The sequence below is a fragment of the Scyliorhinus torazame genome, chromosome 21 (assembly GCF_047496885.1).
Source record: "Scyliorhinus torazame isolate Kashiwa2021f chromosome 21, sScyTor2.1, whole genome shotgun sequence".
In the NCBI taxonomy this organism is placed as follows: domain Eukaryota; kingdom Metazoa; phylum Chordata; class Chondrichthyes; order Carcharhiniformes; family Scyliorhinidae; genus Scyliorhinus; species Scyliorhinus torazame.
The window spans coordinates 10,551,866-10,570,682 of NC_092727.1; the positions used below are offsets into that span (position 1 = coordinate 10,551,866).

The following is an 18,817-nucleotide window of genomic DNA, read 5'->3' on the forward strand; positions in this document are numbered from 1 at the left end:
TTCGAGGAGAGGGTTATGGAGGTCACAGGGGTGGGCCTGCACAGACACTGAGGTGGGCCTGTGACAGAAAAGTGAGGGCCACTGCACCTTCATCCAGATGATCACTCAAGTGAGTTTTTTGTTGTCTAAACTGTTGACCAGGCCGTGTATTAAAAACATGTTCCTTGCTTTGCAGGAACATCAATCAAAGAGCTTAGCCCATCAACCACCTATGCCTCCCCCCATCACCCTCGTCACCATCTTGGAGGAGATCTCTGAGGAGGTCACAGATCACGCATCACAGCTGTCACCCACACCATCCAACGTCACAGAGACAAGCACCTTGGTGGCCGAACTCAGCAGCCAGGCTTGTGGGCCACTAGCTGGTGCACTCCACACTGCTACTGAAGCACATCAGGAGGAAACAGGAACATTCCAGAGATTGGAGAGTCGGAAGTCTGATGGATCTCAGGACTCTGACGTGCCCCAGCTAGGTGCGTGCCTCTGGAAACGTTTGTCCCTCAGCTGCTGGGGATTCAAAGGCAGAGCCAGGAATAACAGGAGGGGTTGTCAGCAACAATCCTGCAACTGCAGGCCAAATGGTGGAGTGTGTAATAAGCAGCACAGGACGGGTGGTGTGGGGATAGGGTGATGCGGAAACATCAGTGGCACGGGGCACTCTGATTTGAACCCTCACCCCCTGCCTGGCCTCCATCCTCTGGCTCCTCTTCAGTCCCTCCCCCCACTCCCTTCTGGACTTCCTCAAGGACAGAGGAAACGCTCTACTCCTCCTGGTCATCCTCATGTCACCCTGCTGCTGCTCCAACTTATGAAGAGCACAGCAGACCACAACGATGCAAGGGACCCTGTACTGCAGGGTCCCACCGGATCTGTGGAGGCAGCAGAATTGCATCCTCAGCATCCTGACGCATCGCTCAATCACAAATCAGATTGCACAGTGAGCCTCTTGGTACCAGGCCACTGCATCGGTCTCAGGCCTCTGCACTGGAGTTGTCAGGCAACACCTCAGCGGATAACCCTTGTCCCCAAAGAGCCACCCCTGCAACCTGGGGTGACCCTCGAATATCCTAGGAATTTGAGATTGCCCAAGGATGAAGCTATCATGCATGCTCCCTGAAAAACGTGCACACATTTGCATGATCCTGATCTGGTGGTCACAGACCATCTGGACATTAAGGGAGTGGAACCCCTTCCTGTTAATAAAGGAGACTCCCTGATGCCAGGGGGCGTGTAGAGCCACATGAGGCCTTTGATAGCCCCCTGCATCTGTGGCATTCCAGTTATAGCCCCGAAACCCGCAGACCCCGCATCCTGATAGGTCTGGCCTAGGTCAAATTTTATGCAGTCATGTGCCCTGGCATAAAGTGCATTCAAGACCTCGTTGATGCATTTGTGGGTGGATGACTGTGAGATGCTATACAGGTCACCTGTTGAGCCCTGTGCTGAAACCGAGTGAGGCTGGCCTAAATGGCTGGCTGGATGTCCCTGGCGGTGTGAAGCAACAGTGCTACCATGTCGCCGACAGTGCACCGGCGCACAGTGACAGCAGTGTGCACTATATACAAGGTGCACTGCGGCAACTCACTCGGGCTCCTCCGACAGCACCTTCCAAACCCCAGGCTTCTACCACCTAGAAGGAAAGGACAGTAGATGCGCGGGAACGTCACCACCTGTAAGCCAAACATCGCCAAAAAACATTTAAAAAGTAGTCATTTGTGTCATGTGACCTAACGGTGGGCGGTGGGAAGATTGAATGAGCTCTGAAGACTCAGCTTCAAACGCGCCAATGATACTAAAATTGATTCAAATCCGGTTCTTGCCCTTCCTGGGCGGAACCTGATCGCACCATTCAGGAGAGTCATAGAAGGTCGCGTTCCGTAAACTCACCGGCGCAAATCCAGTTTTGGGTCTCTCATGTTATTTTGCGGCCATTACAGGATTTGCGCTCGAGGCTAACAGACTCGCAGAATCACGCAGCTTGTGTTTACTTGTAAAGCCAGGTCTCTTCCAACAAAACTACAGAAACTGTAACGAAACACCAACCTGTCCTTGATGCTGTATGGTTGACATATATCTCTGTCTCATTGCAGCGAGTTGTTGGCGCGTTGCCTCCAGTTGGTATTGAGGTTTTATTTTCAATCGGTCTCTCCAAATGCCTCACTGACGTAAAATAAAAGACAAAATAATTAAATGAAAGAGATCTTCAGTTGTCAGGACAACTCATTGGGAAAGGGGCCTCCATCTCTCACCCCTCAGGTGCACTCTCATAATCGGAAAATGAGGAAAATAAAATATATTGGATAAAATATATTGGCCTGTGAGAAGTCGTGAGGGTTTTAAAAAAAATCTCACCCACATCACTGACAATGTCCCTCAAACAGCAATGAGATAATGACCAGATCATCTGTTTCAATGATGTTAGTTGAGTGATTAAGGTTGTCCAGGACTCCACTGTTTATCTTTGGATGGTGAAATGGAATAAAAATCGCTTATTGTCACAAGTAGGCTTCAAATGAAGTGACTGTGAAAAGCCCCTAGTCGCCACAATCCGGCACCTGTCCGGGGAGGCTGGTACGGGAATTGAACCGTGCTGCTGGCCTGCCTTGGTCTGCTTTCAAAGCCAGCTATTTGGCCCTGTGCTAAACCAGCCCCTGCCATGCACGACAGATGCATGGTGCCATGGGATCTTTCATTTCAATTTGGCACAGGGCACTGGTTTCATCCAACTAATGTGACTTCTGACAATGCAGCACCCCCTCACTGCTGCACGGGGATGTTGGTTTGGACAGGTCTCCAGAGTGGCTCTGTGTGAGTGTGCTACCCATCAAGCCACTCCTGGCACCTCATGAGTTAGGAATATTTAGTTGATAGGCGAGTCTGCATGCTTCCCTTTGTCAGGAGAGTATCGATGCATTATGACTGACCTAAATGTATGGAATAGAAATCAGGTGGGGTTCCTCTGAAGATGGGTCGTACGGACTGGAAACATTGGGCAGTGTTTTCCGCCCCACCCCCCGCAGTGTGTTCTGAGGTGGGCCGCCCCTGCCGGAGCTGGGATTTTCCGATCCTGCCGCTGTCAATGGAGTTTGCCGTTGTTTGCATCCTCCACTACCGGGGAACCCGTGGAGGGTGGTGGGAATGGGGGGAGTGGGGGGCATCGATGGGACCGGGAAATCCTATAAGCGGAAACGGTCGGAAAATCCCACCCATTAACTCTGCTTCTCTGCACATAGGTGGGACAGAATCATAGAAATCCATCCTGAACAACCTGACCGACAGCACAGGGATTGCAGAGCGGTTCAAGATGGTAGCTCACCCCCACCCTCACAAGGGCAATTGAGATGGGCAATACATAGTGGCCACAGCACATTAATAACCTCTTTAAAAAGATACTCCTGGATATACTGGTATCTTCAGGGGAGGGTGGCAGGGGTTAGGGGAAAGTACTGAGCAAGGTTGATTTTATTTGAAGTAAGGTATTGTGCAATTATTCTCCGTACAAACACTCCTTCACATTAGTCATCTAATGAAGTGGGTGTGTGACATTTAAGTTTCTATTGTGTTAACACTGATAGTGCATTACTCAAAGGTGCAGTTTGGCATTACTTTTCCAATCCCTTGTGAAATCCTAAACTCAGGCATTTTAAAATGAGATAATTGAGGACCTTTGCTCGATAGTACTTTTTATTTGATTATTTTGGATTATTACTCACAATTAAATAAAATCTGAAACTCAGTGTGAGCAGATCGACAAGCACATTCACTCTGTTAGCCCTGAGGTTGAGGGCTGTATCATTACACGCTGGGAGGTATAAATGTGCAATTTATTTCTTGCGGAAGCAAGGATATTCCTTGGGTTGAAAAAATTCACCAAGCTTTCCCTTGCAAAACCTCAAACCGTTTCCTTCCCTGAGCTGGTACCTCTCTCAGCTTTGAGTCGGAATCACACGCTGGTACACAGCTTAAATCGATACCCCAGTATCAATTTAATTCGCTGGCTGCATTTTTGAGATTTGGTCCATTGGAGTAGAAATTAAACTATGGATTTTTCTTGTAGTTATATTTGAAGCAAATTAATGAGTCCTCCTGTTCCCAAAGCTAGACAGTATCCCTTCCCGAACCAAGAACAGAGTGGGGTCAGTATTGCCTTTAAATTAGGTAAAAACATAGGGGACAACAAATTGCCAGCCAGATTACATCCCTTTTTTTTTTACAAATTTGCTTGTGAATATCGGCTGGCAAAACCAAATTTGATGCCCACTGTGGATTGCCCTTGAGAAGGTGATGGTGAACCACCATCTTGAATTGCCTACATGTGGTGTAGGCACACCCACCATGCTGATAGGGAGGGAGTTGAAGGATTTTGACCCAGCGACAGTGGATGATGTTGATGTGGCTGCGCCTTAACAGGAAAAAAGTCCCGTTTTGAGCGAGTTTTTCAGAGCCTGCAGCTATCAAATGGGATTCTGTTTCTTTTATGGCCTCGGCGAGGACGCCCCGTTGAGGCCGTGCGTACCTTCATTTCCTGCACTGCAGCAAGAGGTCAGGGAGCTATTTTTAAATGACTCCATGCCACGGCATCCTGAACTCCCCAATGCCCCAAACTGCCTGCTAGAGGGTCCTTGGGCCCTATTCACCCTACCCCATAAGGGTAGGGCACCCCAGGCCTAATCTTCGGCATGGGTGTCAGAGTGTTAGGCTGTCAGTGCTGAAGTGGCCGGGTAGCAGTGGCAGTGCCAGGATACCACCCCGTCAAGAACCCGGACACCTGGGGGCCTCCAATGGCCTAGGAGAACCCCCACCCCCCCTCCCTGGTGCCGTTACAGCTGGTTCACGTGCGTGTGGACCAGTGCAGAATGACGTCTTGGCGAGGCCCCCCAGGTACGGAAGTTCAATCCCAGGCGTTGGGAGACTCTGGCACAGGCACGTTTACGTGAGGCCAACTGCTCACTTGAATATGCAAATCTGGACCCTCCCAGTGAGGGCGAGATCCAGTTTGCACCATCGCGTAAGATCGTGAGAGCCCTCTCGTGAAACTTAGCGGCCTTGTCATGTCCTGAGTCGGGCGTGACGAGGCTGTATGATCGCGCCCATAGTTTCAAATCAGGATGGTTTTCTTTTATTAATCCTGGGTATGTGGGCGTCACTGGCAAAACCAGCATTTATTGTCCATCCCTAATCGCCTTTGAGAAGGTGGTGAACTGCTTTCATGAACCGTTGCAGTTCATGTGGTGTAGGTACACCCACAGTGCTGTTAGGGAGTTCCAGGCTTTGACCCAGTGCCAGTCAGGATGGTGAGTGGATTGAAGGGGAGTTTCCTTGTAGTGGTGTTCCCACAAGTCCTTTTGTCCTTGTCCTTTAAGGTGGCGGTGGTCGTGGGTCTGGAAGGTGTTGTCCAAGGAGACTTGGTGAGTTCCTGCAGTGCACCTTGTAGATGGTACATGCTGCTATCACTGTGGGTCAGTGGTGGAGTGAGTGTTAGTGGATGGGATGCCAATAAAGTGGGCTGCTTTATTCTGGATGGTGTTGAGCTTCTTGAGTCTTGTTGGAGCTGCACTCATCCAGGCAAGTGGAGATTATTCCATCACACTCCTGACTTGTGCCTTGTCGATGGTGGACAGACTTTGGGGAGTCAGGAGAGGAGTTTCTCAATGCAGGATGTCTAGCGCCTGGCTTAGTCCAGTTCAGTTTCTGGTCAATGGTAACTCCAAGGATGTTAATAGTGGGGAATTCAGCAATGGTAATGCCATTGAAAGTCAAAGGGCGATGGCTGGATTCTCTCTTGTTGGTGATGGACATTGCTTGGCACTTGTGTGGCGTGAATGTTACTGGCCACTTGTCAGCCCAAGCCTAGATGTTGTCCACTGCCTTAGTTTCTGAGGAATCGCGATGGGCAGAGCATTGTGTGACTTGGAGGGGAACTTGGGATGATGGTGATCCCGTGGGCTGGATTCTCCGTCGGCGGGATCCTCGGTTTCATCGGCAGCGCACCCACGCCCGTGGGTTTCCCGACAACGTGGGGGTGCCCACTATGGGAAACCCCATTGGCCGGTTGCTGGGACAGAGAATCCCGCTGCCGGTGGGGACGCGCTGCACCAGAAAATGGGTGCGGCGGGACAGAGAATTCCGCCCCTGTGTTTGAGTTATTTGTCTCGGTGGTAGGTGTCATGGGTTTGGGAGATGTTGTTAAAAGGGGCTTGGAGAGTTGTTGCAGTGCCTGATTTTTGTCTGTAACAACCACACCCCATGAATGAATAAATTAAACAATCTTAAATTCGAGCTTTGTTTTCAATTCCTCGATTGTTTTGTGTTTTCAGAACCCCCAACCCTAGTGTCGATTCAGCTAGGAAGCGGCTGCTTTTGACAAATACATCTCTCAACAACCAATATAGAATGCTTCCCTCCCCCACAATATTGTATTAATCTATATTTTCTTGAGCGGTGGTTTCGTTTTTATTACTTCAGAAATATTAAGAGACTGAGAGGGAGTCAGGATTTAACCTGAACTAAACAGGCTAAACCTAAACCTATTAACACAAACTCAACATTTACCAATGCTGTTTACATGAGTGGAAAATGCCGACATCATTTTATTGGTTTGGAGAAAGGTCACATCTTCCAGAATCAGGGGCGGGATTCTCCGCAATCAGCGCGATGTCCGCCGACCGGCGCCAAAAACGGCGCAAATCAGTCCGGCATCGCTCCGCCCAAAGGTGCGGAATTCTCCGCATCTAGAGGGGCCGAGCCCTCACCTTGAGGGGCTAGGCCCGCGCCGGACTGATTTCCGTCCCGCCAGCTGGCGGGAAAGGCCTTTGGTGCCCCGCCAGCTGGCGTGGAAATGACTTTGCCGTGCGGCGCATGCGCGGGAGCGTCAGCGGCTGCTCACGGCATCCCCGCGCATGCACAGTGGAGGGGGTCTCTTCCGCCTCCGCCATAGTGGAGACCACGGCGAAGGCGGAAGGAAAAGAGTGCCCCCACGGCACAGACCCGCCCGCGGATCGGTGGGCCCCGATCGCGGGCCAGGCCACTGTGGGGGCACCGCCCGGGGCCAGATCGCCCCGCGCCCCCCCCCAGGACCCCGGAGCCCGCCTGCGCCACCTTGTCCCGCCGGTAAGAGAGGTGGTTTGATTCTCGCCGGCGGGACAGGCATTCCAGCAGCGGGACTTCGGCCCATCACGGGCCGGAGAATCGCCGGGGGGTGGGGGGGGGGTGGGGGGGGGGGGGCGGGTGCCGAATATCCGGTGCCGGAGAATACGGCAAACGGCGGGGGCGGGATTCACACCAGCCCCCGGCGATTCTCCGACCCGGCGGGGGGTTGGAGAATCCCGCCCCAGGTGTGTGGAGCTCACTGAATCGACAGGTGCTGCAAGAGATCGCAATAATAATTCTACTGCTGGCTTCCATTGGGGTGGCCATGCTGTACCATAAATGCAGTACCTGACAGAGGCCTTTAAGATAATGAAATAATTTGACAGGGGCTGATGTATAGAAAATGTTTGCATTTGCGGGAAAATATGTTTTAGAGGTTCTAAAGCCGCTAATAATTCCAATAGAAAATTCAAGGCAGGTTTCTTTGACCCCAAATGTGGCTATAATGCAGCATGCACAACTACAGAGGAGCATTTTGGTAGATATCATAGGAATATTTAAAGGGAAGCTCGATGAGGGAGAGAGAAATGGAGGGAGTGAAATGAAGTAAAGTGGGAGAAGGCTCACGTGGTGCACATACGCCAGTATGGGCTCATGGGTGGGGTTTCTCTGATGTGCAAACATCTGGACAGATGCAAAACATCCTGAAGCAATTAACTTCCCCCAATATAGCAGAAGCTGCTGTCAGTGTGACATTGCAGAAGAAATCCTATTGGAATTCTCAAAGGTCACACAGGAGGGTGTGGGAACTTTGGAAAGTTTATCCTTGTTTATGTGAGGTTAATTGAAACTTCTGCCTCGCCTATTGTTGCACAATCACCTGACTTCAGTCGGTAAGCTGAGTGCTTAAGTGGCAAAGTAACAAAATTAAAACCAAACCCAAATAAATTCCAAATCCTGTTAATCCGGTTTATGTTTTGGCTCAGTATTAAGTTCAACATTTTTCAGATCGCTATCACTACTCTCATGTTTCCTGAGTAACTATCTGCTAATAGAGTCGGAGTACGATTTAATTTGGAATAAGAGATGGTTCCTGGTGCAGAGATACATGCCCACTGGAAATTTGAACTTCCCGGGCAATACCCATGCAGTCTTTGCTCGGAGATTTCCAGGGGAGAGCCCCCAACAACATCTTCCGGGGTAGATCCCTCGACTTCTCTACTAGATTCTCTCGTAAGAAGATTTTCTACTTCCTATGGAAGCTAAAGAAATTTGGCATGTCTGCATCGATTCTCACAAACGTCTACAGATGTGCCATAGAGGGCATCCTATCCGGCCACATCACAGCTTGGGATGGCAACTGCTCGGCCCAAGATTGCAAGAAACTGCGGAGTGTGGTGAACTCAGCCCAACGCATCACACAAGCTTGCCATCCTCACACTGATTCTGTATACACCTCCCGCTGCCTCAGGAAGGCAGGCAGCATTATCAGAGACCCCTCCCACCCAGGCATTGCCTTCTTCCAGACCCTTCCATCAGGCAGAAGATACAGACCTCTGAAGACTCGCACATCCAGACATAGGAACAGCTTCTTCCCCACAGCTACTACACTCCTCAACGACTCCCCCTCGGACTGATCTGTTCCCTGTAAGAACACTATTCACGACGCCCTATGCTGCTCTTGCTCAGGTATTTGCTTTGTTTGCCTTTGTTACACACTGTGACCAATCACTATTTGTCGACGTACGTTGTCAGTTATTCTTTTTGTCTAATGTGTACGTACTGTGTACATTCCCTTGGCCGCAGAAAAATACTTTTCACCATACTTCGGTACTTGTGACAATAAATCAATCAGATCCTGTGTACAACCAAACTCTCTCCCGCTGCCACCACCCCGCCCCCCCCCCACCTCCTCCCCACACACCCCAGAGAGCAGTGGTTCTGGGCCAGTGCCACTGTTTCTTTCTCCACAGATGTTTCCTGACCTGCTGAGCATTTCCAACATTTTCTGTTTTCATTTCTGATGTTCAGTATCCGCAGTGTTTAGCGTCTGTGTTCCAGTAATGGTTTACCATTGGTGGTTCCATGACAGATCCAGCTGCTTTCCTCTTTTCCAGGTCGAGTCAGTGAGGTGCAAGTATTATCCGCAGGCCAAAAAGACTCCAACGGCCCCCGACCGGAGCGGCGTGATCCTCGCACCCCCCACCCGAAAACCGGCGCCGGAGAATTCGGCAACCGGCAGTGGAGCGGCAGGGCGGGATTCACGTCACCTCCCCCCGCCCCCCCCCCCCCCACCCCCCCCCCCCCCCCCACCCGATTCTCTGACCCGGCGGGGAGTCGGAGAATCCCGCCCATGGTGTCAAAATATGAAACTTCGGGGGCGGAATTCTCCGGAAACGGCGCGATGTCCGCCGACTGGCGCCCAAAACGGCGCAAATCAGACGGGCATCGCGCCGCCCCAAAGGTGCAGAATGCTCCGCATCTTTGGGGGCCGAGCCCCAACATTGAGGGGCTAGGCCGGCGGCGGATGAATTTCCGCCCCGCCAGCTGGCAGAAAAGGCCTTTGGTGCCCCGCCAGCTGGCGTGGAAATGACATCTCCGGGCGGCGCATGCGCAGGAGCGTCAGCGGCCGCTGACAGCATTCCCACGCATGCGCAGTGGAGGGAGTCTCTTCCGTCTCCGCCATGGTGGAGACCGTGGCGGAGGCGGAAGGGAAACAGTGCCCCCACGGCACTGGCCCGCCCGCGGATCGGTGGGCCCCGATCGCGGGCCAGGCCACTATGGGGGCACCCCCCAGGGCCAGATCGCCACTCGACCCCTCCAGGACCCCGCCCGCGCCACCTTGTCCCGCCGGTAAGGTAGGTGGTTTAATTTCGCCGGCGGCACAGGCATTTTAGCGGCGGGACTTCAGCCCATCCGGGCCGGAGAATCGAGCGGGTGGGGGCCCGCCAACCGGCGCGGCGCGATTCCCGCCCCCGCCGAATATCCGGTGCCGGAGACTTCGGCAACCGGCGGGGGCGGGATTCACGTCAGCCCCCGGCGATTCTCCGACCCGGCGGGGGGTCGGAGAATTTCGCCCCGGAAGTGGATCAAGTTGGATTCCCAGAAGTATTGTTTCGGAGACTGGACCCCTGTCGTACTGAGGAAACATGGAGGGGCGGACCATTCGTAAACACGTGGACCATTTGAGGTGCAGAGAGACACTCCAGCAATCAGCGCTGCCATCAAGAAATGCTTTTGAATCTGTACCTGATCGACCTGTTATAGACATAACTGATGCCCCAGTGGAAGAATCATAGAACCTACAGTGCAGACGGAGGCCATTCGGCCCATCGAGTCTGCACGGCCCTTTTTTAGAAAGAGCACCCTACCTAAGCCCATACCTCCACCCTATCTCTGTAACCCCACCCAACCTGCACAAATTTGGACTGTGGAAGGAAACCGGAGTATTGTGTTATACTACATCGGATAACACAGGCTGCTACTTGATGCAGTCTTAACTAAAGGATGCTCCAGACTCTGAAATGAGTTCAACGTGTTTATTGAGCTATTAACGCAGTTCTCAAATGAGTTCGACTCTCTGCTAATCTAACTGCAGTAACTCAGTCTAACTGTGCCAGCTTGCTCTAAGCCACGTGCTGGGGTGTGGTGCTGCTGATCAACCCTGTCTAACGCTCTAGATGTCTGTCTGTGGAAAGAGGCAGGGTGTGAGTGCCTCATCCCTTTTATAGTGTTTATGTCATGCCCCCTTGTGGCGATGCCACCTCTGAGTGTCCTGACTGCCCATTGGTTGTGTCCTATTCTGAGTGTTCATTGGTTGCAAGTTTGCATATCATGACACGGAGCACCCGGAGTAAACCCACGCAGACACGGGGAGAAAGTGCAAACTCCACACAGACAGTGACCCAAGCCGGGAATCGAACCAGGGACCCTGGAGCTGTGAAGTACTTGTGCTACCGTGCCGCCCTTGGTGCCCTACCGGAAGCAAGTAGTGATGAATTGCCTGTGCTGGTGGTGGTCCCCCTGATGTCAATGGCGTATTGTATTGTTTGCCACCCGTAACGCCGGAGAGCCCGGCACGGGGGTGGGGGTGGAGGGTGGGTGGAGGGGGTGTCACCCCCGGGGGGAACCAGGAGATCACACTGGCAGAAAGGCTGGAAAGGTTAGCCCTAAGGCAGGTGCCAATAGTTGCATTAAGGTCAGATAGCAGAATGTATCAGCAGCAGAACAAGGGTCAGCACTCTGAAAGCTAAATCGAAGAACAAGTTACCGGCTGACCCTGTGGGTGGAGAGGGTTGGGCAAAAGGGGTAGAAATAGAGGACAGAGTTCATGGTCTGAAGTTGTTGAATTCACTGTTAAGTCCGGAAGGCTGCAAGGTGCCTAATGGGAAGATGAGGCTCTGTTCTTCCAGTTTGCATTGGGCTTCGCTGTAACACTTTACCAGTCGAAGGACAGAAATTTGGGCATGAGAGCAAAATAGTGAACTGAACTGCCGAGCGGCGGGAAGGTTGGGGATCATGCTTGTGGACTGAGCAAAGGTGTTCCGCAAAGTGGTCATCCAATCTGCGTTTAGTCTCTCCAATGTAGAGGGGACCACTTTGTGAGCAGTCAATGCAGTGGATTCAGTTGGATGAGGGATGAGCGCTTCACATGTCATAATATCCAAGGTTATGGACCATATGCTGGAAAGTGGGATTCGTGGAGATTTAGTGTAGTTTTGTCAGGGCAGGCCCAATCAGCTGAAGGGTCTATTCGATACGTCTATTGGGCAGCACGGTAGCACAAGTGGATAGCACTGTGGCTTCACAGCGCCAGGGTCCCAGGTTCGATTCCCCGCTGGGTCACTGTCTGTACGGAGTCTGCGCGTTCTCCACATGTCTGCGTAGGTTTCCTCCGGGTGCTCCGGTTTCCTCCCACAGTCCAAAGAAGTGCAGGTTAGGTAGATTGGCCATGATAAATTGCCCTTAGTGACTAAAAAGGTTAGGAGGGGTTAAGAGGATAGGGTGGAAGTGAGGGCTTAAGTGGGTCGGTGCAGACTCGATGGGCCGAATGGCCTCCTTCTGCACTGTATGTTCTATGTTCTATGATACTATATGACTCTATGGCTCTAAGTGCAAATGAAATGCTGCTTCATCTGGAAGGAGTGTTTGGGGCCTTGGATAGTGAGGAGTTAAAGCGGTAAAGGGGTATTAAACCTCCTGTGATTGGATGGGAATGTGCCCTGGTGAGGGGATGAGGCACTGGGGTGATAGAGGAGTGGACCAGGGTGTCACGGAGCGAATGGTCCCCACAGAATGATGACGCGGGAGGTGGGGGGATGTGTTTAGTGATGGCATCATGCTGGAATTGGCGAAAGTGGTGGAAGATGTCCCTTTGAATGCCGAGGCTGTTGGGTGAAAAGTGAGGACAAGGTTCTGGGAGGGAGGGGTAGGGGTGAGGGCAGAAATGTGGAAGATGGGTTGAACACAATAGATAATCCTGTCAAACACAGTTGGCCGGGGGAAGGAGAAAACAATCGGCTGAGGAAAAAGGAAGACGTGGCTTGAACGCCATTGTGGAAGGCTTCGTCATCAGAACAGATGCAATGGAGGTGGAGCAACGGGGAGAGGGAATGGAGTCCTTACATGAACGGGGTGTTGTCAAGGTAATTGTGGAAATCAGTGGGCTTGTAATGAATATAATGGCAGTCTATCAGCAGAATAGGGACAGAAAAGTCAAGGAAGGGAGTGTCAGAGATAGACCATGTGAAGGTAGAAATTGGGGGGGGGCGGGGCAGGCTGGTGCATGGGGAGCATTTGGGCCTCTGTTCAAGGAAGAAGCTGAGAGCCCTTTGACCAGTCTGGTGGGGGATGAAGGCGTGGGGGATGCCCATTGTGAAGTGTGGGCATTTAGAGCCAAAAAACTGGAAACTGTTAAAATAATATAGGGTCTCAGAAGAATCATAAATGTGGGTGAGAAGAGACTGGACAAATGGAGAGAGGGTGGAGTCAAGATAGGAAGAAATTAGTTCCGTGATGCAGGAACAGTCTTGAAATGATGGGTCTATCATGGCAATCCTATTTGTGGATTTTGGGGAGGAGGTAGGAGTGGGCTGTGTGGTGTTGGAGATCTATGAGGTTGGAGGCAATTGAGGGAAGATCTCCAGAGGAGACAAGGTCAGTGTCAGACCTGGCTTGGTGTTCAGTGGTGGGGACATGGTACAGGGGGAGGTAGGAGGAAGTGTTTGAGAGTTAACGCTCAGCCTCTGCAAGGTAGAGGTCACTATGCCAAATAACAACACCATTGTCAGCAGCTTTGATAACAAAATCAGGGTTGAACTTGAGAGAACAGAGTGCAGCAAGTTCAGAGGGAGAAAAGTTGGAGTGAGTGAGAGGAGCAGAGAAATTAAGGCAACTGATTCCATGTTGACATTCTCAATGAAAAGATCAAGAACAGGCCAGAGGCCGGAGCAAGGGGTTCAGGTGGAGGGAGAATACTGAGGGCAAGTGAAAGGACCCTTTGAATGGGAGGAGGACTCCTGCCAACGCCTGCGTAACAAATGTTTTCTGCATCTGAACTAAGAGCAACGTTGGTGGTCGATGAGGGAGATGACTGCACTGGGGAAGGTTTTAAGACATTAAGAATTGGGCACGGCAATGCCTCATACAATAAGGGCTCGGAAATCGGAGCTACATTTACTGTTGATCTGTTAGCTTACATAGTGGTGCTGTACAGTGTAAATAATATACTGGGGTGTCAGCCATTTGAGACTGCATGATAGGAAGAAGGAACGGTGATTGCCTGGCTATGTAGAAGTGTGAGGATGCACTAGTATTTACTCAGATTGACAATTTAAAATTAAGGATGGTCCCTTTAAAAATCCCCACTTTATGGAGTTGTTGGTCAAAGAAACATTTTGTTCTCTTACCTATAAAATATATTGCAACTACAATTGAGGAGAAGATGGTGACTGCACACAGGAGTACCAGAATCCTCTTGGTTGCTCTGGGCGGCCGTCTGCGGGGTCCTAGGGAACAAGGTGACACGTGAACTTAACGCTGCTGTATCCGACGTAAAGCAGGAATTCAAACTGTTCCCAACTTTAGCTTGATGCACAACAACTTGAACTTATAGACCGCTCTGAGCGTAGCCTAACCCTAACCCTAACAGGGTTAATTCAGCTGATGGGTCGGCTGGGGCCAGATGGCCCCCAGGGGGATGGCCCCACCTCCTGGCCACCCCCACTCAAAGGGGAAAGAACGGAACGGGGCCAGTTAGACTGGAACCAAAGGGTGGCGGGAACATTGTAGCTGAACAATGGGCTACCTTCAAACCAGAAACGGTCTGGACACAGTCAAGGTATATTCCCCCAAAATGGAAATGTTGGGCAAACACATCAAGAGTTCCTTGGATGAAAAAGGAGATAGAAATTAAGATAAGTAAGAAAAAGTGTGTTTTATGAAAGGCAGCTGGTAGAAAATACAGTGGAGAATCAAGAGGAAAACAGAAGGTTACGAGGGGTGGTAATAAAACACATTAGAGCAGCAAAGAGAGGCTATGGGTAAAGACCGGCAGCCACCCTAAAGAGAAAATCATGCTGGAGATCTTTGAAGAGTGACAGAGAAGATCACTGAGGATAATGCTGTTGATGTGGTGTTCATGAACTTTCAGAAGGTTGATACAGTATCACACAACAGACTTGTGAGAAAGGTTAGAGGTTGTGGAATAAAAAGGACAGCAGCGACAAGGATACAAAATTGGTTGAATAATACGAAGCGGAGAGTAATGGTCAATGGATAGCTTTTGGGCTGGAGAACGGTTTGAAGTGGTATTCCCGGGATCAGTACTGGGACCCTTCCTTTTCCTAACAGATATTAATGATCTAGATCTTGGTGTGCAGGGACCAATTTCAAAGTTTGCGGATGACACAAAACCTGGAAGTATTGGAAACTGTGAAGACGACAGTGGAGAACTTGAAAAGCGCATAGACAAGATGGTGGAGTGGGCAGAGAGGTGGCAAATGAAGTTCGATGTGGAGACGTGTGGGAGGATGCATTTTAGTAGGAAAACATGGAGAGACAATATCAAATAAGGGATAAAAGGGGTACTGGAGCAGAGAGACCTAGGTGTTACTGTGCATAAGTAATTGAACGTGAAAGGACAGGTGGAGAGAGCAGTTAATAAAATGGATAGTATTCTGGGCTTTACTATTAGAGTCATAGAGTACAAGAGCAAGGAGGTTACGCTGAACTTATACAAGACACTAAGTTCGACTCATCTGGAGTGTTGTACACAGTGCTGGGCGCCTCGCTTTGGAAAGATGTGAACGCATTGGAGAGGGTGCAAAGGAGGTTTACAAGAATAGTTCCAGGTATGAGGAGCTTCCGTTATGAGGATATATTGGAGAGGTTGGGATCATTTTCCTTGGAGAGACGAAGGCTAAGAGGACATTTGATAAAGATGTTCAAAATCATGAGGGGACTGGACAGAGTGAATAGGGAGAACCTGTTTCCACTCGTAAAAGGATCAAGAACGGGATGGTACTGATTTAAAGGAAATTGCAAAAGAAACAAATGTGATGTGAGAAAATACTTTGCCACATCGCGAGTGGCTGGGGTCTGGAATGCACTGCCTGGAAGTGTGGTGGAGGCAGGTTCATCAAGGCATTGGAGAGGGCATTAGATTATTACTTGAATAGAAACAATGTGCGGGGCAACGGGGAAAAGGCACAATGCATCAAACGGCCTCCTCCTGTGCCATAACAATTCTGTGATTCTGTGAACACTGAGCCATTGACAGGTGACCAAATGATTTTCCAGACTTACTGAAACGTTTGCGCCAGCGTTTGCGAATGACAGATTTTGAGGGGCCCTCTGGTGGTTGTGCCATTGGCGCTTCTGACGTTGGCGCCTCTAACAAGGGCGCGTCCTGCCCCTGGGTCTCAGCCTGTTTAGCAGTGAGTGAAGAGTCATCCTTTGAATCCACTGACATCAATTCAGATCCCAGGGCGGGGCTTTCTGAGCAAGGCTGAGGTGATGCTTCCCATTTTGTCACTGTTGAGGAAGGCACTGTGAATCCCTGGGGCTCAATGTCTTCAGGGCTCAAAGTGAGGTCTTCTGACCTCTGTGCGGGTGATGCTTCAGATACTGTTAACTCTGATAAGGGTATAATCTCTCCCTGCTGTTCAGCAGATCTCACGGGTCCAGAGGGTTCAACATTCAAATTCTGTAACATTGATTCAGAATTTTGGAAATTAATAACCAAATATAGTAGAAGTGCATACATATTTTAAAACCATTTGATCTTGCATTTGTATAGCACCCATAAAGTGACCAAATGCTGATCTCAAGGTGCTACACAGTAGCATTATCAGACCAAGTTCTGATATTGAGCCACATGAGTATATATTAAGACAGTAACCAAAAGCATGGCTAAATACACAGGTTATTAAGACCATACTGAAGATGGGGAGAGAGGTAGTAAGGCAAAGAAGTTTAGAGAGGGCTTAAGGCCTGGAAAGCTAAGGGCATGGTCACTAATGGCAGAGTGATGAATATTGGGGATGTACAAGAGACCAGAATTGGACAAGTATAGAGTTCTCAGAGGGCTTCGAAGGACATTAAAAATTCCAGTTCCCAAGCCTTAATTTCTGACTTACTAGCTTTGGTCTACACTGTTGTGTCAATATTTACCAGTGTAAATTCCTGTGTCAACATTTCTCATTCAGTTTTGCTGTGTCAGTTGTCAGAGGCTCGGAAAAGTGTGTATAAATTCTCTCTACAAACACCATTCTCATCCCCTACATTAAAACAAACGGAATTGTATCAAACGATTGTGGGTAGTGACACAGGCAATTCATTTGCAAACATTATAAACCTTTGGTTCTGGGGACATGTTCCGGAGACCTGAGCACAAAGTCCTGGCTGACCAATCAATGCAGTGCTGAGGGGGTTGAGGGTGTCAGATGGGATGTCAAAATCAAGTCCTTGTTTACCTCCACGGTAGATTTCGAACGATCCATTGACACCACTTCAAAGATTAGGGGTGGAGTTCTCCAGGGCAATGTTTATCTCTAACCAACCTCATGTGGTCATTAAGACATTCTTGTTTGTAGGAGCTTGCTGTATGTAAATTTTATTTTCCATATCCAACATTCCAACAGCGACTACATTTCAGATGACATTTCAAATTGTCCATTCCAAGCCTTCTGGCGATCAAAGAAACAGAACAGGCCAGTCAAATATAAATGCAAATAGGACATAACTCCGGAGCTTGCAGGAGGATGGAGGAATAGCAGAGAAGGAGGGAAGGAGCGAGGGGATGATGGTTGGATAGGGGGAGGGGGGGGGGGGGGCCGGGGGGAGGAGAGAGGAGGCTTTAGAGATGAAGGGAGGGTTTGAGAGAGGGGAGACGGGGTGAAAAAGTAGATTGAGGGAGGGAGTGAAGGGGAGGAGGGGAGGCGAGAGGAAGAGGGGACGGAACAGGGGAGTGCGGGAATGAGGGACAAGGAAGAGAGAGGGACAGGTGGGAGAGAGCATGGGAGAGGGAGAGGATAATGGCGGGAGAGAGTGGGGGAAATGGAAGAGAAGGAGAGAGGGGGGGAGCAGGGAAAGGCTTTGGAGATGAAGGTAGAGTTTGAGAGAGGGGAGAATGAATGAAATGGGGAGGGAGGGAGAGAGGGGGAGGAGTGGAGAGGACAAGGGGAGGGAACAAGGTAGTGTATGAGGGACAAGGTAGAGAGAGGGACAGATGGGAGAGAGGGGGGGTAGAGGTTAATGGTGGGAGAGAGTGGGAAAATGGTGAGAAACAGAGAGGGAGGGAACAGGGACAGCATGGAACTCTCATCCAGAATGGAAGAATTATTTTGTAATAGCGCTGTTTATCTCCAAGCTATTCTCATTAATATTTAAATCCACCTGTTCTCATCTCAAAATCTACCTTCACAGGTTAGCACAAGTTCACTGTCGAAGGAACATAGAGTAACATAGGAAATAGGAGTAGGTCATTTGACCCCTCAAGCCTGCTCTGCCATTCAACTAGGTCATGGCTGATCTTCTACTTTGAAGCCATTTTTCTACACTATCCCCAAATCCCTTGATGGTTTTACTGTCTGGAAATCTATTAATCTGTGTCTTCAACGTATTGAATGAGTGAGCCTCCATGGTCCTCTGGGCTGGAGAATTCTAAAGATTCAACACTCTCCGAGTGAAGAAATCTCTTCTCATCTCATTCCTAAATGGCCTATCCCTTATCCTGAGAATGTCCCCCCCGAATTGTAACCCCCGCACCCCCCCCCCCCCACCCGCACTCAGCCAGGGGAAACACCCTTCAGGCATTTACCCTGTGGAGCCCTGTGATGACTCTGTGTGTCTCAATAAATCACCTCTCGTTGATCAAACTCTGGAGAGTACGGGCCTAGTCTCCTCAATCTCTCCCCATACAACAATCCTGCCATGCCAGGTGTCAGTCTGATGTGTCTTCGCTGACCTCCCTCTCTGGCAAGTATATCCTTTCTGAGCTAAGAAGACTAAAATTGTACCCGATTCTCTGGGTGATGTCTCACCAATGCTCCATAAAATTGCATTTTTACGCCTTTATCATAGAATTTACAGTGCAGAAGGAGGCCATTCGGCCCATCGAGTCTGCACCAGCTCTTGGAAAGAGCACCCTACCCAAGGTCAACACCTCCACCCTATCCCCATAACCCAGTAACCCCACCCAACACTAAGGGCAATTTTGGACACTAAG

At 50.2% G+C, this 18,817-nt stretch overlaps 1 protein-coding gene across 5 annotated transcripts in view; it reads right to left on the minus strand.

The window, feature by feature from the left end:
* Positions 1-18,817, minus strand: part of LOC140398161 (transmembrane protease serine 5-like) — a 52,629-nt gene that overhangs the window by 29,409 nt on the left and 4,403 nt on the right. Inside the window, exons 2-5 of one of the 5 annotated variants that reach the window (XM_072486496.1) lie at positions 17,064-17,273; positions 15,895-16,294; positions 13,998-14,096; positions 2,044-2,160 (exon numbers count right to left, since the gene is read on the minus strand). In XM_072486496.1, coding sequence (XP_072342597.1) covers positions 2,044-2,160; positions 13,998-14,096; positions 15,895-16,294; positions 17,064-17,090 — 643 coding nt within the window. In that variant the 5' untranslated portion in view covers positions 17,091-17,273. Of the gene's footprint in view, positions 1-2,043; positions 2,161-13,997; positions 14,097-15,894; positions 16,295-16,761; positions 16,825-17,063; positions 17,277-18,817 lie in introns of those variants that run through there. The other 4 variants (XM_072486495.1, XM_072486497.1, XM_072486498.1 and 1 more) reach the window with 4 other exon arrangements.